Raw genomic sequence first — 23,404 nt, 5'->3', positions numbered from 1 at the left:
TGGCTCCTTCACTCTACTTAGTCAGCCATACACTAGCCCAGCTCAACACAGCACAACAACAGAGCTCAACACATTACAGCTCAGTCTAGCTCAGCTCAGCCCAACAATACAGCTCAACACAGTTCAGCACAGACCAGCTCAGCCCAACAATACAGCTCAACACAGTACAGCACAGACCAGCTCAGCTCAGCCCAACAAGAGAGCTCAACACAGACCAGCTCAGCTCAGCCCAACAAGAGAGCTCAACACAGTACAGCACAGACCAGCTCAGCTCAGCCCAACAAGAGAGCTCAACACAGTACAGCACAGACCAGCTCAGCTCAGCCCAACAAGAGAGCTCAACACAGTACAGCACAGACCAGCTCAGCTCAGCCCAACAAGAGAGCTCAACACAGTACAGCACAGACCAGCTCAGCTCAGCCCAACAAGAGAGCTCAACACAGTACAGCACAGACCAGCTCAGCTCAGCCCAACAAGAGAGCTCAACACAGTACAGCACAGACCAGCTCTGCTCAGCCCAACAAGAGAGCTCAACACAGTACAGCACAGACCAGCTCAGCTCAGCCCAACAAGAGAGCTCAACACAGTACAGCACAGACCAGCTCAGCTCAGCCCAACAAGAGAGCTCAACACAGTACAGCACAGACCAGCTCAGCTCAGCCCAACAAGAGAGCTCAACACAGTACATACAGCTCAGCACCGCACAGCCCAGTCATTAGCTGCAGTTGGATGGCTTCCTGTGCATTGAGACATGAGGATACTTATTTAGAAGCTGAACTAAAATATATGCTGATGAGACAAAAAAAGAGACTTGAACAGTTGGGGTCTGGAAAATATTGCCCCCCTCATCTCTGCAGTGTGTTATAAATCTTTAGGTTCTAGTTATTTAAAGTGCTCTCTCTGCATGACTGCTAACATTCACGGTGAATCAACTGTTTTCCATGCAGTTCTGACTAGGTTTGGAATGTCTGGACAAGGGTCAAGTAAAAGAGGAAAAACAGAACTTCCCTACACAGAACTGGTGAAACATGATTTCCAACATGAATCATAACAAAAAGCCATTATGTCTGTGCTGTCCCCGCCTCATATGCTCCCATAGGTCTCATAAACAGGCCTACATATTGCCATAGCTACCTAACTGCTCAACAAGCTTTTAGCATACCAAACCGAGCAAGAGGACAGTGTACAGTACAACAACCCTTGTACTGTCGGGATTTGGGGGCGCCTACGGGAGGACAAGGCCCGCTTCCCGGGTCAGACCCTTCCAGAGGTGAGCTATCCTGGGACGGGGAAGGAGGGCATTGTGGGCGTCACCTTACCTCATCATCGAGTGTCCTCCCAATCCATGACCCAGAACTAGACCCAGAGTTCTGTTTGGCTTTCTAATTGGCAAGTGCCCATTCTTGTTCTAGGTTATAGTGTGGCCATTGTTCCATAGAACCCAATAACCCAAAAGCCAGGCATTACATCTGAAGCAAACTGGAGATGTGGGCCTGAAAGCTCTCTCTTCTTAGAACACACTTTTCTCTGCTCTTTTCGCTGCTTCTATTCTATTCTCTTGCTTCACACTTGGGTGCCTTTATGCATTGAAGGTCTCCTGGATTGTGCAAACACAGCTCCAGGCAGGGTGGTGCGGGGGTGGGGGGGTGTACAGTTACTCCCTGCCTTACCTGGATGCAAACACCCTCTCAGATTAGACTGAGCTGAGTTAACCCCTCCCTTATGGGCCGTGGATTCTCAGGTTAGCTGTAGTCTCTTACACTAAGGGCAGTCACTCACTGTTGGAACTAACTCTCTGTTTATAAAGCGGAACAGATTTAGGCCTAAATGCTGAAGTAACAGTAGCAGTTAAGAGGCAGACTGAATACAGTCTCTGTTTTATTCTATTTTACCATGTAAATACTGTCAGTTCAATTCCCTCTCCTGTAAAAAAAAAAAAATCGCATTCATCACTTTACACTGTGGGTGTGTGTGCTGACCGGTCACTCACTGTGAAGCGCTGTGGCCCGAGGGGCTCTGACAGGACACAGTACTGGACAGCCAGGTTGATGTAGCCTGAGCGGTAGGAGCTGATCTTCCTGTGGCCCTGGACCAGCTTGTACAGCTCCACACACATCAGACCTGCCACCGCAGCCGTGGTCGTGGCTATAGCCGGGATGATGCGACCCGCGATCAGCTTACTCTGTGGATGAGGGGAGAAAGAAGCTCCAGTTAAAAGAGTGTGTGTGTGTGTTTGGTTTTACTATCCTTGTGGGGACCAGAAGTCCTCACAAGGATAGTAAAACAAAGAAAAGTGAGAGGGGGTCGGCATTTGTGGGGACATTTCGCTAGGAGTTAGGAGTTAGGGTTAGAGTTAGGAGTTAGGGTTAGGAGTTAGGAGTTAGAGTTAGGAGTTAGGGTTAGAGTTAGGAGTTAGGGTTAGAGTTAGGAGTTAGGAGTTAGGAGTTAGGGTTAGAGTTAGGAGTTAGGGTTAGAGTTAGGAGTTAGGGTTAGAGTTAGGAGTTAGGAGTTAGGGTTAGAGTTAGGAGTTAGGGGTTAGGGGTTAGGAGTTAGGAGTTAGGGTTAGAGTTAGGAGTTAGGGTTAGAGTTAGGAGTTAGGGTTAGGAGTTAGGAGTTAGGGTTAGAGTTAGGAGTTAGGGTTAGGGTTAGAGTTAGGAGTTAGGGTTAGAGTTAGGAGTTAGGGGTTAGGGGTTAGGAGTTAGGGTTAGGAGTTAGGGTTAGGAGTTAGGGTTAGAGTTAGGAGTTAGGGGTTAGGAGTTAGGAGTTAGGGTTAGAGTTAGGAGTTAGGGTTAGAGTTAGGAGTTAGGGGTTAGGGGTTAGGAGTTAGGGTTAGAGTTAGGAGTTAGGGTTAGAGTTAGGAGTTAGGGTTAGAGTTAGGAGTTAGGGTTAGAGTTAGGAGTTAGGGGTTAGGGGTTAGGAGTTAGGGTTAGAGTTAGGAGTTAGGGTTAGAGTTAGGAGTTAGAGTTAGGAGTTAGGAGTTAGGGGTTAGGGGTTAGGAGTTAGGGTTAGAGTTAGGAGTTAGGGTTAGAGTTAGGAGTTAGGGTTAGAGTTAGGAGTTAGAGTTAGGAGTTAGGGTTAGGAGTTAGGGTTAGAGTTAGGAGTTAGAGTTAGGAGTTAGGGTTAGAGTTAGAGTTAGGAGTTAGGGTTAGAGTTAGGAGTTAGAGTTAGGAGTTAGAGTTAGGAGTTAGGGTTAGGGGTTAGGGGTTAGAGTTAGGAGTTAGGGTTAGAGTTAGGAGTTAGGGTTAGAGTTAGGAGTTAGGGTTAGAGTTAGGAGTTAGAGTTAGGAGTTAGGGTTAGAGTTAGGAGTTAGGGTTAGAGTTAGGAGTTAGAGTTAGGAGTTAGAGTTAGGAGTTAGGGTTAGGGGTTAGGGGTTAGGAGTTAGGGTTAGAGTTAGGAGTTAGGAGTTAGAGTTAGGAGTTAGGAGTTAGAGTTAGGGGTTAGGGGTTAGGGGTTAGGAGTTAGGGTTAGAGTTAGGAGTTAGGGTTAGAGTTAGGAGTTAGAGTTAGGAGTTAGAGTTAGGGGTTAGGGGTTAGGAGTTAGGGTCAGAGTTAGGAGTTGGGGGTTAGGAGTTGGGGGTTAGGAGTTGGGGGTTAGGAGTTGGGGGTTAGGAGTTGGGGGTTAGGAGTTAGGGTTAGGAGTTAGGGTTAGGAGTTAGGGTTAGAGTTAGGGGTTAGGAGTTAGGGTTAGAATTAGGGGTTAGGGTTAGAGTTAGGGGTTAGGGTTAGAGTTAGGGGTTTAAAATGGGAATTAATTGTTTGTTCCCCACAAGGACAGAAAAACAAATCTCAAAAATCTTTTGAGATACTGGGAAATCTCTTTCTCTCACTCTTTCTATCACTCTCTGTTGTGTCGCTGTGATAGGAGAAAACAATGAAGATTCTAACCTTGTGACGATCAGCTGTTGGGATGTCGTAGTTCTCTGCCCTCAAGTTAGAGGCAGCCACTATGTAGTCTATGTGGAAGTTATTATCATCATCCTGTAAACACAATTGATCCTCTTTATAATACATGAATGCATCAACCGTTAATATCCAAAGACCACTAGATTGTTCTATTTTCAGGGAACACCTGCCACAGGAGCAACATGGTTCTGAAGAGGAGACAACTGGAGAAACATTCTGACATACATTACATCAACAGCTGTGAGATGAAGATGAGATCAACTGATTCCAGGCCAGAATACTTCTCAGCACTTCCTTGTCTGTTAAAGCCAAATGAGTCAATGATGTGATGCCGTGGTTCGTCTGCTTTGAGCTCTGAGGCCTTTGTGTCTGCGTCACTTTAATTACACTAGTACATGACTTATCACCCCTCTGCCATGTAGTGGAAATCAGATTCCCCTGTTAGCGACACTGTCTATGAGCTCACACCTCAGCCAGCACAGCCCTACAAAGAGGGCGACAATCAGTCAGGGGCAGCTGGAGGGGTCATGAGGTAGTCTCACCTGGCAACCCGATACTGCGGAATCTGTTTCCTCACATTCCAGGCATCTGTAGCATGACCAGTCCAGTTAGCAGAGGTAGAGAGTAGGTGGACAAGGAGGATGAGGAGGTGGACGAGGAAGAGGGTCTCAGTCACATCCAAGGCAAGGTGACATCTAATACCTGTCTTACCTCAGCCACCCTACACACTTCACCAGCCACCCTACACACTTCACCAGCCACCCTACACACTTCACCAGCCACCCTACACACTTCACCAGCCACCCTACACACTTCACCAGCCACCCTACACACTTCACCAGCCACCCTACACACTTCGCCAGCCACACTAATCAGTCATCTGTACTACACAGCTCCAAACCTCCTTTAATGATGGATAGATGAGGCGGGGGAGTGAGAGAGAAGAGAGAGAGTGGGAGTGAGAGAAAGAAAGAAAGGAGAGAGAGAGAGAGGCTCCAGTTCCACTGCATGACAGTGACTGGCTGTACAATGGAAGTGTTATGGAGGAACTTTTGCCCTCGGGGCTGCGTGAGTGTGCTGCTTCACAGGGCTGGGTGACATGGTGGTGGTAGACCATGTGAGATGGGGAGCGGGGGGAGGGGGGGGGGGGACGACGACGACGACACCCTACAGCCCCACAAACAGGGCTAGAGGTCCTCAGGCCTAGATTAGATTAGTATACTGTTTATTCACCACTGTTCTGTAGACTGTTTATTCACCACTGTTCTGTAGACTGTTTATTCACCACTGTTCTGTAGACTGTTTATTCACCACTGTTCTGTAGACTGTTTATTCACCACTGTTCTGTAGACTGTTTATTCACCACTGTTCTGTAGACTGTTTATTCACCACTGTTCTGTAGACTGTTTATTCACCACTGTTCTGTAGACTGTTTATTCACCACTGTTCTGTAGACTGTTTATTCACCACTGTTCTGTAGACTGTTTATTCACTGTTCTTAAAGCTGTTAATAACGAGATATGCACTCTCTAAAATACTACCCCTTACAGTAGCAGTGCAACAGAGAGGACCCAGAACACAGGACAGCCCTGTTTCCTTTGACACTGAGCCACTGCAGTGTGTGTCCCGTCAGGGACTAGTACAGACAAGGGTCACTGAGGACCCAAAGACCAAACTGCTATTTTTTTTTGCCCCATATAGAGTTCAACATGGACCATTGCCCTCTGTGTGGCCCCTAGCACTATGCAGTGTTACCAGTGGAGATATGGCGAGCATGGCGCTGGGCTCTTATTACCTTCTCAAAGTCAATGGGGTGCATCTGCAGGGCTGCGCTGTTCACTGGAGGAGAGGACAGCTTCTTCTGCAACTCCTCCAGTCGGCCTGTGTCTGGTCAAATGGAACAGAAATACAGAGTAACACAAAGGCCTGAGAAACAGGCTTATAACACAACATACAGTAGATAAATGGACAGTTACTCACCCAAATGTCCACTCTCCCTCTCCTCCTCCATCTCCTTGTCAGTGAGATGGATCTTGACAGTAGACTTGGGGGTGAAGGCAGGTATGTGGACCGTCTCTAGGATGCTCCTGATTGCAGAGCTGTCTCGTGTACCCACAATCCCATAGATCTGCCCATAGAGGTTGGCTGCTGCCACCACATAGTCCATATGGGTGGTCTACAATACATGACAAGATAACACAAACTGTTAATGACCCCCCCACCTCTCCATCTCAACAGTCAGAACCAGACCTGCTGAGGTAAAATAAATAATTACATTACACACATGCTGCTAACTCAAACAAAACCCACAAATCCACTTTGGTCATATTAGGGGTGGTACAAAGACCACTTCCAACCAGTTGCACGCGAGGAGCAAAAGCTATGGAAAATGTTAATATCTGACAGGATGTTCATCATGAATAGAGGATGTTCATCATGGATAGAGGATGTTCATCATGGATAGAGTTGGCTAGGTTCCTTTCTAAATGTAATCCGTTACAGTTACTAGTTAGCGGTCTAAAATTGTGACCAGTAACGTAACTTTTAGATTACTCAAACTCAGTAGCACAATCTGATTACTTTCAGTTACTTTTGGATTACTTTCCCCGCCAGAGGCATTAGAAGAAGACAAAAAGGATCCATCAAACACATTTGGTGTCCTCATAGTGGTCTCTGACTTGTGGTCAGACTCGCTCAGGTGGAACAAACTTAAACTTGTGCCGTTTTTCAATGCTGACTTGAAAATCATTGAGAAATCAGAAAGGTGTCATAGTATATTTTTTGGCAAACATTGTTCTGAATTTAAAAGTAATCCAAGAAGTAATCATCTGTTTTTTTCAAAAATATCTGTAATCTGATTAGAATATTTTTGCTGGTAACCTAACTGATTACAGTTAGAGTTTTTGGTAATTGGATTACATGTAATCAGTTACTCTCCAACTCTGCTCATGCAATATGTCCACCACACTGGGCTGTATGAGCTATCAGCAGAGTCACCCAGTAGTTACCAAAGGAGAAAACCCTCTGGATTTAACCAAAAAATATAAATATGTTTTATTGTCACATACACCAGATAGGTGCAGTGAAATGTGTTGCTTTACAAGGTCAGTAGTAGTAGTGTGGCAACCCTGGAGCAAATTAAGGTTAAGTTCCTTGCTCAAGGGCATATCAACAGATTTTTCACTTTGTCAGCTCGGGTATTCAAACCAGCAACCTTTTGGTTACTGGCCAAAGCTCTAAAAGCTAGGCTACCTGCCTCTTGTCAAGGCAGAAAACAATCGCCATTTACATCAGTTTAAAACCTCCCATCGGTGACCAACAAACCCCCTTGTGATTCATCATGTAGTTTTAAATAGTAATGTCTGCCATTGAATACATCAGAGGACTATGAAAGATTCATAGGGTGGTTCCACTGATTTACAACTGCTACTAAATGGCATTCAACAGGCCATGAATAGGCTCTATGCTCTAGAAGCAGTCAGTGTGTTTATTGAGTGTGTTGATAAGAGGCATTCCTAAAGAACATTGTTGTGTCCTATTGTCTGCCTGTGAGAGCTGCAGGCCCAGACCTGAGGACAGGTGAGGAGACAACCCCTCATACCAGGAGAGGAGGGGAACAGAGAGGAGATAACAGAGAGTAGAAAACAGAGAGGAGAGAACAGAGAGGAGAGAACAGAGAGGAGGGGAACAGAGAGGAGGGGAACAGAGAGGAGGGGAAGAGAGAGGAGGGGAAGAGAGAGGCGGTGAACAGAGAGGAGAGAACAGAGAGGAGAGAACAGAGAACAGAGAGAAGGGGAACAGAGAGGAGGGGAAGAGAGAGGAGGGGAAGAGAGAGGAGGGGAAGAGAGAGGCAGGGAACAGAGAGGCGGTGAACAGAGAGGAGAGAACAGAAAGGAGAGAATGGAGAGGAGAGAACAGAGAGGCGAGAACAAAGAGGCAAGAACAGAGAGGAGAGAACAGAGAGGAGAGATAAAAGAGGAGGCGAACAAAGAGGCGGGGAACAGAGAGGAGAAAACAGAAAGGAGAGAACGGAGAGGAGAGAACAGAGAGGTGAGAACAGAGTGGAGGGGAACAGAGGAGGGAACAGAGAGAAGAGAACGGAGAGGAGAGAACAGAGAGGAGAGAACAGAGAGGAGGGAACAGAGAGGAGAGAACAGAGAGGAGAGAACAGAGGAGAGAACAGAGAGGAGGGGAACAGAGAGGAGGGGAACAGAGAGGCAGGGAACAGAGAGGCGGGGAACAGAAAGGAGAGAACAGAAAGAAGAGAAGGGAGAGGAGGGGAACAGAGAGGAGAGAACAGAGAGGAGAGAACAGAGAGGAGGGGAAGAGAGAGGAGGGGAAGAGAGAGGCGGTGAACAGAGAGGAGAGAACAGAGAGGAGAGAACAGAGAACAGAGAGGAGGGGAACAGAGAGGAGGGGAAGAGAGAGGAGGGGAAGAGAGAGGCGGTGAACAGAGAGGAGAGAACAGAGAGGAGAGAACAGAGAACAGAGAGGAGGGGAAGAGAGAGGAGGGGAAGAGAGAGGAGGGGAAGAGAGAGGCAGGGAACAGAGAGGCGGTGAACAGAGAGGAGAGAACAGAAAGGAGAGAATGGAGAGGAGAGAACAGAGAGGCGAGAACAAAGAGGCAAGAACAGAGAGGAGAGAACAGAGAGGAGAGATAAAAGAGGAGGCGAACAAAGAGGCGGGGAACAGAGAGGAGAAAACAGAAAGGAGAGAACGGAGAGGAGAGAACAGAGAGGAGAGAACAGAGTGGAGGGGAACAGAGAGGAGAAAACAGAAAGGAGAGAACGGAGAGGAGAGAACAGAGAGGAGAGAACAGAGTGGAGGGGAACAGAGGAGGGAACAGAGAGAAGAGAACGGAGAGGAGAGAACAGAGAGGAGAGAACAGAGAGGAGGGAACAGAGAGGAGAGAACAGAGAGGAGAGAACAGAGGAGAGAACAGAGAGGAGGGGAACAGAGAGGAGGGGAACAGAGAGGCAGGGAACAGAGAGGCGGGGAACAGAAAGGAGAGAACAGAAAGAAGAGAAGGGAGAGGAGGGGAACAGAGAGGAGAAAACAGAGAGGAGAGAACAGAGAGGAGAGAACAGAGAGGAGGGGAACAGAGAGGAGGAGAACAGAGAGGAGGGGAACAGAGAGGCAGGGAACAGAGAAGCGGGGAAAAGAAAGGAGATAACAGAAAGAAGAGAAGGGAGAGGAGGGGAACAGAGAGGAGAGAACAGAGAGGAGAGAACAGAGAGGAGAGAACGGAGAGGAGAGAACAGAGAGGAGAGAACAGAGAGGAGGGAACAGAGAGGAGAGAACAGAGAGGAGAGAACAGAGGAGAGAACAGAGAGGAGGGGAACAGAGAGGAGGGGAACAGAGAGGCAGGGAACAGAGAGGCGGGGAACAGAAAGGAGAGAACAGAAAGAAGAGAAGGGAGAGGAGGGGAACAGAGAGGAGAGAACAGAGAGGAGAGAACAGAGAGGAGGGGAAGAGAGAGGAGGGGAAAAGAGAGGCGGTGAACAGAGAGGAGAGAACAGAGAGGAGAGAACAGAGAACAGAGAGGAGGGGAACAGAGAGGAGGGGAAGAGAGAGGAGGGGAAGAGAGAGGCGGTGAACAGAGAGGAGAGAACAGAGAGGAGAGAACAGAGAACAGAGAGGAGGGGAACAGAGAGGAGGGGAAGAGAGAGGAGGGGAAGAGAGAGGAGGGGAAGAGAGAGGCAGGGAACAGAGAGGCGGTGAACAGAGAGGAGAGAACAGAAAGGAGAGAATGGAGAGGAGAGAACAGAGAGGCGAGAACAAAGAGGCAAGAACAGAGAGGAGAGAACAGAGAGGAGAGATAAAAGAGGAGGCGAACAAAGAGGCGGGGAACAGAGAGGAGAAAACAGAAAGGAGAGAACGGAGAGGAGAGAACAGAGAGGAGAGAACAGAGTGGAGGGGAACAGAGAGGAGAAAACAGAAAGGAGAGAACGGAGAGGAGAGAACAGAGAGGAGAGAACAGAGTGGAGGGGAACAGAGGAGGGAACAGAGAGAAGAGAACGGAGAGGAGAGAACAGAGAGGAGAGAACAGAGAGGAGGGAACAGAGAGGAGAGAACAGAGAGGAGAGAACAGAGGAGAGAACAGAGAGGAGGGGAACAGAGAGGAGGGGAACAGAGAGGCAGGGAACAGAGAGGCGGGGAACAGAAAGGAGAGAACAGAAAGAAGAGAAGGGAGAGGAGGGGAACAGAGAGGAGAGAACAGAGAGGAGAGAACAGAGAGGAGAGAACAGAGAGGAGGGGAACAGAGAGGAGGAGAACAGAGAGGAGGGGAACAGAGAGGCAGGGAACAGAGAAGCGGGGAAAAGAAAGGAGAGAACAGAAAGAAGAGAAGGGAGAGGAGGGGAACAGAGAGGAGAGAACAGAGAGGAGAGAACAGAGAGGAGAGAACAGAGAGGAGGGGAACAGAGAGGAGGGGAACAGAGAGGAGGGGAACAGAGAGGAGGGGAAGAGAGAGGCAGGGAACAGAGAGGCGGTGAACAGAGAGGAGAGAACAGAGAGGAGAGAACAGAGAGGAGAGAACAGAGAGGAGGGAACAGAGAGGAGAAAACAGAGAGGAGAGAACAGAGAGGAGAGAACAGAGAGGAGGGGAACAGAGAGGAGAGAACAGAGAGGAGGGGAACAGAGAGGAGGGGAACAGAGAGGAGAGAACAGAGAGGAGAGAACAGAGTGGAGAGATAAAAGAGGAGGGGAACAAATAGGCGGGGAACCGAGATGAGAAAACAGAAAGGAGAGAACGAAGAGGAGAGAACAGAGAGGGGAGAACAGAGAGGAGAGAACAGAGAGGAGAGAACAGAAAGGAGAGAACAGAGAGGAGAGAACAGAGAGGAGAGAACAGAGAGGAGAGAACAGAAAGGAGAGAACAGAGAGGAGAGAACAGAGAGGAGAGAACAGAGAGGAGAGAACAGAGAGGAGAGAACAGAGAGGGGAGAACAGAGAGGAGAGAACAGAGAGGAGAGAACAGAAAGGAGAGAACAGAGAGGAGAGAACAGAGAGGAGAGAACAGAGAGGAGAGAACAGAAAGGAGAGAACAGAGAGGAGAGAACAGAGAGGAGAGAACAGAGAGGAGAGAACAGAAAGGAGAGAACAGAGAGGAGAGAACGGAGAGGAGAGAACAGAGAGGCGGGGAACAGAGAGGAGAAAACAGAGAGGAGGGGGACAGAGTGGAGGGGAACAGAGAGGAGAGAACAGAGGAGGGAACAGAAAGGAGAGAACATGGAGGAGGGGAACAGAGAGGAGAGAACATGGAGGAGGGGAACAGAGAGGTGAGAACAGAGAGGAGAGAACAGAGAGGAGAGAACAGAGAGGAGGGGAACAAAGAGGAGAGAACAGAGAGGAGAGAACAGAGAGGAGGGGAACAAAGAGGAGAGAACAGAGAGGAGAGAACAGAGAGGAGAGAACAGAGAGGAGGGGAACAAAGAGGCGAGAACAGAGAGGAGAGAACAGAGAGAAGGGAACAAAGAGGCGAGAACAGAGAGGAGAGAACAGAGAGGAGGGGAACAAAGAGGCGAGAACAGAGAGGAGAGAACAGAGAGGAGAGAACAGAGAGGAGGGGAACAAAGAGGAGAGAACAGAGAGGAGAGAACAGAGAGGAGGGGAACAAAGAGGACAGAACAGAGAGGAGAGAACGATTATTCACCTCTATAGCTCCATTGTGTGTGTGTGTGTGTGTGTGTGTGTGTGTGTGTGTGTGTGTGTGTGTGTGTGTGTGTGTGTGTGTGTGTGTGTGTGTGTGTGTGTATATATGTGTACGTAAAGTTGGAGTAGATTTTATCCACCTTGCTTTGTCAGCAGCAGAAGGTAAGTGGTTCTCACAGGTTAGATAAGAACCAATCCAATATACAACCAGAGAGAATGTGAGGGGTGTGTTATCAGCTAAGATAATGACATTTCAAATCATTCCCGCTGGTTCGACAGGCAAATGAGACAACTGCAGTGCACTGTGTGTGTCTGAGACTGAGGAGAGATACAGTAGGTTGTGTAAAACTTACATTGCTGGGGTCAAAGGTCAAGGGATGGGGACATCTCTTTGCCCCAGACCAGAAAGGCAGACCTGAACTCGTCAACTGAGAAAACACAGACAAAGAGTGAATATTAAATTAAATCAATCAATCACAGCAATAATTAACCAATACAATGACGGTAATTCAAAGCAAAGGGGGTCTTGAGACTGTCCACACCAATCCATAGGAAATATACATCACTACCTCGATGATCATGGGAGGTAACCACAGAGTAAATATGGAATATACCATTGTGCTTGGTATATGAATGACAATCACATTCTAATATAATATTTTCCCTGGGTCATTATCTGACACATTCCCAGAGGCCATGCAGGCAGACAGAGAGACAGTTGTGTTGACCACACCATTTGTTGTCCTGATAAAAGAAGAACAGAGGAGCCTGAGAGCTTTGATCCCGAGTGGTGCAGCAGTCTAAGGCACTGCATGTCAGTGCTAGCGACGTCACTACAGACACCCTGGTTCGTATCCAGGCTGTATCACAACCGGCCGTGATTGGGAGTCAAATAGGGCGGCGCACAATTGGCCCAGCGTCGTCCTGGTTTGGCCGGTGTAGGCCGTCATTGTAAATAAGAATTTGTTCCCAACTGACTTGCCTAGTTAAATAAAGGTTACATAAAAAAAAAAAAAATAGCCAACAGTCCCAACAGTCTAAACAGTCCCAACAGTCTAAACAGTCCCAACAGTCCCAACAGTCCCAACAGTCTAAACAGTCCCAACAGTCTAAACAGTCCCAACAGTCTAAACAGTCCAAACAGTCTAAACAGTCCCAACAGTCTAAACAGTCCCAACAGTCTAAACAGTCCCAACAGTCTAAACAGTCCCAACAGTCTAAACAGTCCCAACAGTCTAAACAGTCCCAACAGTCTAAACAGTCCAAACAGTCCCAACAGTCTAAACAGTCCCAACAGTCTAAACAGTCCCAACAGTCTAAACAGTCCCAACAGTCTAAACAGTCCCAACAGTCTAAACAGTCCCAACAGTCTAAACAGTCCCAACAGTCCCAACAGTCTAAACAGTCCCAACAGTCTAAACAGTCCCAACAGTCTAAACAGTCCCAACAGTCTAAACAGTCCCAACAGTCCCAACAGTCTAAACAGTCTAAACAGTCCCAACAGTCCCAACAGTCTAAACAGTCCCAACAGTCTAAACAGTCCCAACAGTCTAAACAGTCCCAACAGTCCCAACAGTCTAAACAGTCCCAACAGTCTAAACAGTCCCAACAGTCTAAACAGTCCCAACAGTCTAAACAGTCCCAACAGTCTAAACAGTCCCAACAGTCCCAACAGTCTAAACAGTCTAAACAGTCCCAACAGTCTAAACAGTCCCAACAGTCTAAACAGTCCCAACAGTCTAAACAGTCCCAACAGTCCCAACAGTCTAAACAGTCCCAACAGTCTAAACAGTCCCAACAGTCTAAACAGTCCCAACAGTCTAAACAGTCCCAACAGTCTAAACAGTCCCAACAGTCCCAACAGTCTAAACAGTCTAAACAGTCCCAACAGTCCCAACAGTCCAAACAGTCCAAACAGTCCAAACAGTCTAAACAGTCTAAACAGTCCAAACAGTCTAAACAGTCCCAACAGTCTAAACAGTCCCAACAGTCTAAACAGTCTAAACAGTCCCAACAGTCTAAACAGTCCCAACAGTCTACCAACATTGCCAACAGTCTAAACAGTCCCAACAGTCCCAACAGTCTACCAACATTGCCAACAGTCTAAACAGTCCCAACAGTCTAAACAGTCCCAACAGTCTACCAACATTGCCAACAGTCTAAACAGTCCCAACAGTCTAAACAGTCCCAACAGTCTACCAACATTGCCAACAGTCTAAACAGTCCCAACAGTCTACCAACATTGCCAACAGTCTCAACAGTCCCAACAGTCTACCAACATTGCCAACAGTCTAAACAGTCTACCAACATTGCCAACAGTCTAAACAGTCCCAACAGTCTACCAACATTGCCAACAGTCTACCAACACTCTTCCAACAGTCCCAATAGTCCCAGCTAGGGCTGTGGTGGTCACAACATTTTATCAGCCTGTGATTGTCAAGCAAATAACTGCCGGTCTCACGGTAATAAACTGTTAATTAACATAAAAACTTTTAGCATCTCCGGGCTTCCTACAAGCTGCTGATGGAGACCTTTCGAACATTTCCATTTTAAAAAGTCTAATAAATACATGTAATACAGCCCAAACCTTCACAATAAAGTCATTATTATTTTAGACAGGTCTAAAGAAGCATGATATGAAGAAAATGTAGTGTATTTCAGAAGAACAGAATAACATACTCTGGGTTGTCTTTATGTCAGGTCCTGATGTGTCTATGCCATATAGTTGTGGGATACACTAGTTCATTTAGCAGAAAAAATTAGCTTAGAATTCCATGGCATTGTTTTTTGCGCAGGCTGTACACACTTCATCAGTCTCATTCACAATTTGACAAGCACTTGATAATGCCTTGAATTTCACAGCGGCATCCCCTTTGTGTGTCTCCGTAATGCCTCCTAACAAAATGTCCTTGGGCTCAATATATTAATTATAATTCCCTTCTCCCTGAGTCCTGTTTGCTCCGAAGCACCTCTTACTCACATGGCTCTTCATCAAGTGATCTGGTCTTTTACAAGTGAAGACAGACACATCGGGGACGTGCATCCTTATCCAATTCCTAGTTGCACATTGAAGATATTGGAAGAACTGTCCACATTTACTTTTTGTCAGCCAACAAGTTGAGTAGGCCTAACGAACAGCAAAAGCACTAGTCTATGTCAATCTACTATCCCCCATACAAAAGTTGACCTATTCTATTCTGTTTGAGAAACACATATTCCAAACATTGTCTGGGACAGTCATGTGATGCGATAGATCCCAAATTAATACAACCACTAGCATCAAAAAAACTGTTTTACACAATGTTGATAAACTATTAGGCTATTTCTTCATATTATAAGTGCAGCAATGCGGACACTACAGTAGGCTATATGAGCGAATGTTCCATTATCAAAAGTGACCACAAATGCAATTATGCATGTGATTATCTTCCCCAAACTTGAAACTCCACACACTGCTTATGTATGCCAGTTAGGCTCTACACCCTTTGTAAAGCGGATTCATGTGCTTAATTTAAAGTAGTTATTTGGCCTCTTTAGTTGTGATACAAAGCTTATCAAAACATACAGGCATGTGGGCCTGAGGTGAGGTGTGCGACTATGATTTGAAAAAGTCATCAAAAAAGGCATAACTTGTGATTGATACGCTGATCACAAGTGGTAATATATAATTCACAAGTGACAGGCTTATATTGTCACCCATCAGACTATTCTTGATTTAATCTTGTCTTTACATATACAAAAAAATATATATGTGAAATTTGTTTTTACTAAGAATGGACCATTATCAGGCACCTGTCTCGAAACAGGGGCAGGGGAAAATGGACATGTCATCTACACACTTACAGTTGAAGTCGGAAGTTTACATACACCTTAGTCAAATACATTTAAACTCAGTTTTTTCACAATTCCTGACATTTAATCCTAGTAAAAAGTCCCTGTTTTAGGTCAGTTAGGATCAACACTTCATTTAAGTAATGTGAAATGTCAGAATATTAGTAGAGAGAATGATTTATTTCAGCTTTTACTTCTTTCATCACATTCCCAGTGGGTCAGAAGTTTACATACACTCAATTAGTATTTGGAAGCATTGCCTTTAAATTGTTTAACTTGGGTCAAAAGTTTCGGGTAGCCTTCCACAAGCTTCCCACAATAACTTGGGTGAATTTTGGCTCATTCCTCTTGACAGAGCTGGTGTAACCGAGTCAGGTTTGTAGGCCTCCTTGCTCGCACACGCTTGCCAACCCATTGTCTATAGCATTGAGGTCAGGGCTTTGTGATGGCCAATACCTTGACTTTGTTGTCCTTAAGCCATTTTGCCACAACTTTGGAAGTATGCTTGGGGTCATTGTCCATTTGGAAGACTCATTTGTGACCAACCTTTAACTTCCTGACTGATGTCTTGAGATGTTGCTTCAATATATCCAATTTTCCTCCCTTGTGATGCCATCTATTTTGTGAAGTGCATCAGTCCCTCCTGCAGCAAAGCATCCCCAGAACATGATGCTGCCACCCCCGTGCTTCATGGTTGGGATGATGTTCTTCGGCTTGCAAGCCTCCCCCTTCTTCCTCCAAACATAACGATGGTTATTATGGCCAAACAGTTCTATTTTTATTTCATCAGACCAGAGGACATTTCTCCAAAAATAACAATATTTGTCCCCATGTGCAGTTGCAAACCGTAGTCTGGCTTTTTTTGTGGCGGTTTTGGAGCAGTGGCTTCTTCCTTGCTGAGCGGCCTTTCAGGTTATGTCGATATAGGACTTGTTTTACTGTGGATATAGATACTTTTGTACCTGTTTCCTCCAGCATCTTCACAAGGCCCTTTGCTGCACCAAAGTACCTTCATCTCTAGGAGACAAAACACGTCTCCTTCCTGAGCGGTATGACGGCAGCGTGGTCCCATGGTGTTTATAGTTGCGTACTGTTGTTTGTACAGATGAACGTGGTTCCTTCAGGAATTTGGAAATTGCTCCCAATGATGAACCAGACTTGTCGAGGTCTCCCATTTTTTTTCTGAGGTCTTGGCTGATTTCTTTTGATTTTCCCATGATGTCAAGCAAAGAGGCACTGAGTTTGAAGGTAGGCCTTGAAATACATCCACAGGACTCAAATTATGTCAATTAGTCTATCAGAAGCTTCTAAAGCCATGACATCATTTTCTGGAATTTTCCAAGCTCTTTAAAGGCACAGTCAACTTAGTGTATGTAAACTTCTGACCCACTGGAATTGTGATACAGTGAATGATACGTGAAATAATCTGTCTGTAAACAATTGTTGGAAAAATTACTTGTGTCATGCACAAAGTAGTCCTAACCAACTTGCCAAAAGTAAAGTTTGTTTTAACAAGAAATTTGTGGAGTGGTTGAAAAATGAGTTTTAATGACTCCAACCTAAGTGTATGTAAACATCCGACTTCAACTGTACATAGCGAATGGAGGACGCTTCTCCCGTGGTTCATTTTCATGCCAGCCAGGTAGGCTGTACTCCTGTTGTAAAGGGAAGCAATGTTCTTAATATTAGGAAAGTTCAGAAAACTATATAGTAGGTGTAGCCTATAGAAAACTGATGGGATCTTCCTCTTTTTTATTTAACTAGGCAAGTCAGTTAAGAAAAAAGTCTTATTTACAATGACGGCCTATCCCGGCCGACGCTGGGCCAATTGTGCGCCGTCCGATGGGACTCCCAATCACGGCCGGTTGTGATACAGCCTGGAATCGAAACAGGGTCTGTAGTGACGCCTCTGGCACTGAGATGCAGTGTCTTAGACCGCTGCGCCACTTGAGAGCTCAATAGAGGCCATCACTCTGTTTTCTCAAACAATTGCATAGCCTACAGAATGCTCTCACGAAGTGTTTGATTAGATTTTAGGATACATTTGCATTGATGTCAGAGTGATTAGAGGGACAATAGAGTGCTGAGTAACAGGCAGTTAGAAGTTTGTTAGGCTACTAATGACCAGCAGCATCAGAACTTGGAGAAGCCTTATTACTGTGACTAAACGGTCACGTGGAATTTGACTGCCTTCATGAATCCTGACCGCCGGTGTGGCGGTCTACCAAAAGTCCCAACAGTCTACCAACAGTCACAACAGTCTAAACAGTCTACCAAAAGTCCCAACAGTCTACCAACAGTCACAACAGTCTAAACAGTCTACCAAAAGTCCCAACAGTCTACCAACAGTCTACCAACAGTCACAACAGTCTAAACAGTCTAAACAGTCTACCAAAAGTCCCAACAGTCTACCAACAGTCACAACAGTCTAAACAGTCTACCAAAAGTCCCAACAGTCTACCAACAGTCACAACAGTCTAAACAGTCTACCAAAAGTCCCAACAGTCTACCAACAGTCTACCAACAGTCACAACAGTCTAAACAGTCTACCAAAAGTCCCAACAGTCTACCAACAGTCACAACAGTCTAAACAGTCTACCAAAAGTCCCAACAGTCTACCAACAGTCTACCAACAGTCTACCAACAGTCACAACAGTCTAAACAGTCTACCAAAAGTCCCAACAGTCTACCAACAGTCACAACAGTCTAAACAGTCTACCAAAAGTCCCAACAGTCTACCAACAGTCTACCAACAGTCACAACAGTCTACCAATAGTCACAACAGTCACAACAGTCTACCAATAGTCCCAACAGTCACAACAGTCTACCAACAGTCTACCAACAGTCACAACAGTCTAAACAGTCTACCAACAGTCTACCAACTGTCACAACTGTCTAAACAGTCTACCAATAGTCACAACAGTCACAACAGTCTACCAATAGTCACAACAGTCACAATAGTCTAAACAGTCTATCAACAGTCACAACAGTCTACCAACAGTCACAACAGTCTACCAATAGTCCCAACAGTCTACCAATAGTCCCAACTGTCTACCAACAGTCACAACAGTCTAAACAGTCCCAACAGTCACAACAGTCTACCAACAGTCCCAACAGTCTACCAAGTCACAACAGTCTACCAATAGTCCCAACAGTCTAAACAGTCTACCAACAGTCTACCAATAGTCCCAACAGTCTACCAACAGTCTACCAACAGTCCCAACATACCCAATAGTCCCAACAGTCTACCAACAGTCTACCAATAGTCCCAACAGTCTAAACAGCCTACCAACAGTCTAAACAGTCTACCAACAGTCCCAACAGTCTACCAACAGTCCCAATAGTCTACCAATAGTCCCAACAGTCTAAACAGTCTACCAACCATCTACCAACAGTCCCAACAATCTACCAACAGTCCCAACAGCCTACCAACAATCACCCAACAGTCTACCAACAATCACCCAACAGTCTACCGATAGTCCCAACAGTCTACCAATAGTCCCAACAGTCTACCAAAAGTCTTCCAACAGTCCCAACACTCTACAAAAACTCCCAACACTCCCAACAGTCTACCAACAATCTCCCAACAGTCTACCAACAGTCCCAACAGCCTACCAAAAGTCCCAACACTCTACAAAACTCCCAACACTCATAACAGTCTACCAACACTCCCAGTCTACCAACCATCTACCAACAGTCCCAACAGCCTACCAACAATCACCCAACAGTCTACCAATAGTCCCAACAGTCTACCAAGTCTTCCAACAGTCTACCAAAAGTCTTCCAACAGTCCCAACACTCTACAAAAACTCCCAACACTCATAACAGTCTACCAACACTCCCAACAGTCTACCAACACTCCCAACAGTCTGCCAATAGTCTACCAACAGTCCCAACACTCTACCAAAAGGCCTACAACAAATGGGCTTTCCCCCTCCAGCTGGGAGAGAGGGACTTATCATTGAAAATGATCTCAAATCAGTCTACCTGCAGGGGGCAATTCTTATAGCAGCTCAGGGTAATCTGCCATCATTATACCCTACAGAGAGGGGTACCTACCACCATTATACCCTACAGAGAGGGTTATCTACAACCATTATACCCTACAGAGAGGGTTATCTACCATCATTATACCCTACAGAGAGGGGTATCTACCATCATTATACCCTACAGAGAGGGGTATCTACCACCATTATACCCTACAGAGAGAGGTATCTACCACCATTATACCCTACAGAGAGAGTTATCTACAACCATTATACCCTACAGAGAGGGTTATCTACCATCATTATACCCTACAGAGAGGGGTATCTACCATCATTATACCCTACAGAGAGGGGTATCTACCACCATTATACCCTACAGAGAGGGTTATCTACCATCATTATACCCTACAGAGAGGGGTATCTACCATCATTATATCCCACAGAGAGGGTTATCTACCATCATTATACCCTACAGAGAGAGGTATCTACCATCATTATACCCTACAGAGAGGGGTTATCTACCACCATTATACCCTACAGAGAGGGGTATCTACCACCATTATACCCTACAGAGAGAGGTATCTACCATCATTATACCCTACAGAGAGAGGTATCTACAACCATTATACCCCACAGAGAGGGGTATCTACCACCATTATACCCTACAGAGAGGTTTATCTACCACCATTATACCCTACAGAAAGGTTTATCTACCACCATTATACCCTACAGAGAGGTTTATCTACCACCATTATACCCTACAGAGAGGTTTATCTACCACCATTATACCCTACAGAGAGGTTTATCTACCATCATTATACCCTACAGAGAGGGTTATCTACAACCATTATACCCTACAGAGAGGGTTATCTACAACCATTATACCCTACAGAGAGGGTTATCTACAACCATTATACCCTACAGAGAGGGTTATCTACCACCATTATACCCGACAGAGAGGTTCATCTACAACCATTATACCCTACAGAGAGGGTTATCTACCACCATTATACCCTACAGAGAGGGGTATCTACCACCATTATACCCTACACAGAAGAGTATCTGGTTTCTTAGGGGCGTCTTCAAGATCCAGTAAGTAATGTCAGAAGGTAGCAGAATAATGTCTTACCAACAACAGCTGCAAATTCAAATAAAACTACATCACGTTTTGAAGTTCAATTTCTTTGCTTTGTTTAACAACACTATCATGTTTCTAGCAAATACGTTTTGTGGTCCAGAATGCAAACCGGACGCGCGCGTGAGTATGACCAATGAGGAGAAGGCACGTGGGTATACGCTTCTATAAACCAACAAGGAGATGGGAGATGCAGGACTTGCACCACGTTCAGCGTCACAAATAGAACTGACTTAGTGTGGGTGCAATGATTGAATAACATGTATGGGTACATTTATTTTGCCATTTGTCTAAAGTAAATTTGACGACATGATAATGCAGGAAAAGCTGTTTTCTTACAAAATATTTGAATACTTTAGCTATGTCATCATATTTCCAGGCATTATATTGTAATTTAGAATTAACAGTCGCTAGCCCCCGTCCAGAATGACTGGGCTTATCAAGACATTAGGGCTCCACTATAGCGCAGTCGTAAGAGGGGGGCTTGAGAACCTTCCTAACAATGGCATGACACGACCGAGTGACAGAGGTGCAACCTATGAATAGGGAGAAGTATCGAACAAAATAACTACATTAAGTAATTCACTAATCATAAACTATTTACATACAGTATAATAGAAATGTTGGTACATTAGTGGACAACATTTGAACTTACTCAAACTTTAATACCATTCAATCTGCATAAGGGCAGTTTCTGTTGATAAAGGGGAGGGAAACACAAAACGCATGCCTGTAAAATAGATTTGGATTTCTCTTCCCAAAAAGCATTTCAGCCTACTGGTAAGGCAGTTGGACATTGTATTTCAATCATTGAAATTTTGTGGAAGTTAACCAACACTAGCCTTATCACACTTCCCCAGAAAGCAGCTGTGGTTAGAATCGACTCTCTGGGAGGATACAGAAACCACAGCCAGCCTAACTGTACGAATGACCTTTTAAAACAGAGAGAAAACGGGGAAGAAAAACAGGAACCCAAACATTTTACTGAAACCAACAACAAATGTCTGTCCTTTTAATACATCTAAACCCAGCTTCCTACTCTCATACGGCTTGTGCCACTGCAGAATAACAAGTTACACTACATGACTTAATGCAAACACAAAGAGATCTTTTCTCTCTGTTTTGATGCATTACAATATTTTGCGTGATGTATTACAGCCACTCATCAGAACTGTAACCCAGAAATTTGAGTGCTTCAGAGCATGAGGCACGGCCTGGTCAATTGTTTAACAATGACTCATTTTCCTGCTAAATGAGTCCAATACCAAACGGGCTTATCTCAGGGGACTTGGAGCAAAAATGCTATGCATTTCTTCCAGACAAAAATAATAAGGCTTTAAACAGGATATGAGTGGAATGGAATCGGTTGTCTCGGTCAGAGGAATTTTTATTGACCCATATTATATGAAGCAAGAGAAGGGAGATAGTGTTTATCAGACCAGGCCAGACAGGTCCAGTTGTCAGTGTCCTGTAAAAGGTGAATCCATATGATCCATGGATAACAAGGGGAGTGTTTGGTTAGACACCCCCAGGTGTAACAGCATGTAATGTGATGTCACTCTCTGTCATCTATATGCCTCAGAATATTATATGGATCCCAACAGACATTTTTGAGGATACCATATCAGTGGGTTGGTAAATACTAACTATCCCATGATATGTTCATGGTGTGTTCAATATGCTTAAAAAACAGCTTAGGGTGATATATTCTTGGATTATGTCTTACAAGGTAAAAATGAGAATGGGTTTCTGAAAATGTGGAACCATTTCTAATTATTGGACATTTTACTGTATATAAACTTGCAACTACATATGGCATATGTCTTGAGCATGTATGAGCACACTGTCAAATGTAACAGAGAACAAAAGACAGGCTTATAGCCAGTATATGTCTATCATATGCAGAATTCTCAACAGGCAAGGTGTGTGAACAATAGTGCCACCAAGTGTTCAAATTCATAAACAATGTTAAAGAAAACCCTTACGTTTGGGGATTTAGGAGCTATGCCCCTGGATGTCCAATGATTTTCCAGTGTGTGTTGTGTTACTCTTACCTGGTCAGAGGGGAAACAGTGCAGCAGCTGTGCAATGTCGTTGTTGTAGAGGGTCTCCCACTGGCGACGGGCCCACCCGACACAGTCCTCCCAGCCTTGGGGCCGCTGTCCCCCCACACCTCCCCACACACACTCCAGGACCTCCAGAGCCTCCGCCTCCCCCCGACCCAGGGTGCGCTCCAGGAAACCAGCAGCATCCCTGCAGGGAACAATAGCATAAGCATCATTAGACCTGGACCTCTCCCCTAATGGACCTTCATGTAATCTCCTTCAAGACGATGTTTCTCCAGAAAGACTAAAAACATAAACGCAAAGGAAACCAATAGGGATGATGTAAGATGGGTGGGCAGGATGAGTTGGCCTTTAAAACTAATTTAAACCATCTCAAGGTCTCATAACATACTCCTCTCGCCCCCTTCCATGTCTTCCGAGACATGGCTTGCTTTCAAATTCCAACGGTAATTGTGTAACACCTGAACAGTGGTGGAAGGAGCAGCCATGTCATATTCAACAACACTGGTTTCTGGATCCTATTTCGGTCAAACATGGACACATACTGTAACTATCCTCTTGTGCCCTTTACCCTTCACCTACTCTGAGGGGATTCCTATGGGCGAGGCAGTGCACGGCAAACCCAAGATATACTCATTCACCCTTCCTAATGTCTGTTTAACAGGAAGATGAACAACACTGAACAGTCAGTCAGTCAGTCAGTCAGTCAGTCAGTCAGTCAGTCAGTCAGTCAGTCAGTCAGTCAGTAGTATTGTTTCTGAGAAGTGAGAGGGGGTTAGGGGTGCTGCCTTTGAAACTGGCCCAAGGTCAGAGGTCACCCTGCATCTGAGG

General features: G+C 45.5%; 1 protein-coding gene across 2 annotated transcripts in view; it reads right to left on the bottom strand.

The window, feature by feature from the left end:
* Positions 1-23,404, bottom strand: part of LOC139371339 (ubiquitin-like modifier activating enzyme 7) — a 77,410-nt gene that overhangs the window by 36,838 nt on the left and 17,168 nt on the right. For both annotated transcript variants that reach the window (XM_071111681.1, XM_071111682.1), the window contains exons 16-21: positions 22,562-22,760; positions 11,909-11,983; positions 5,883-6,078; positions 5,698-5,789; positions 3,885-3,977; positions 1,991-2,182 (exon numbers count right to left, since the gene is read on the bottom strand). In XM_071111681.1, coding sequence (XP_070967782.1) covers positions 1,991-2,182; positions 3,885-3,977; positions 5,698-5,789; positions 5,883-6,078; positions 11,909-11,983; positions 22,562-22,760 — 847 coding nt within the window. The remainder of the gene's footprint in view (positions 1-1,990; positions 2,183-3,884; positions 3,978-5,697; positions 5,790-5,882; positions 6,079-11,908; positions 11,984-22,561; positions 22,761-23,404) is intronic.

Source organism: Oncorhynchus clarkii, chromosome 17 (assembly GCF_045791955.1).
Source record: "Oncorhynchus clarkii lewisi isolate Uvic-CL-2024 chromosome 17, UVic_Ocla_1.0, whole genome shotgun sequence".
NCBI lineage: Eukaryota > Metazoa > Chordata > Actinopteri > Salmoniformes > Salmonidae > Oncorhynchus > Oncorhynchus clarkii.
Note: the sequence above shows the minus strand (reverse complement) of the source record. Positions and strands in the feature narration are given on the sequence as shown.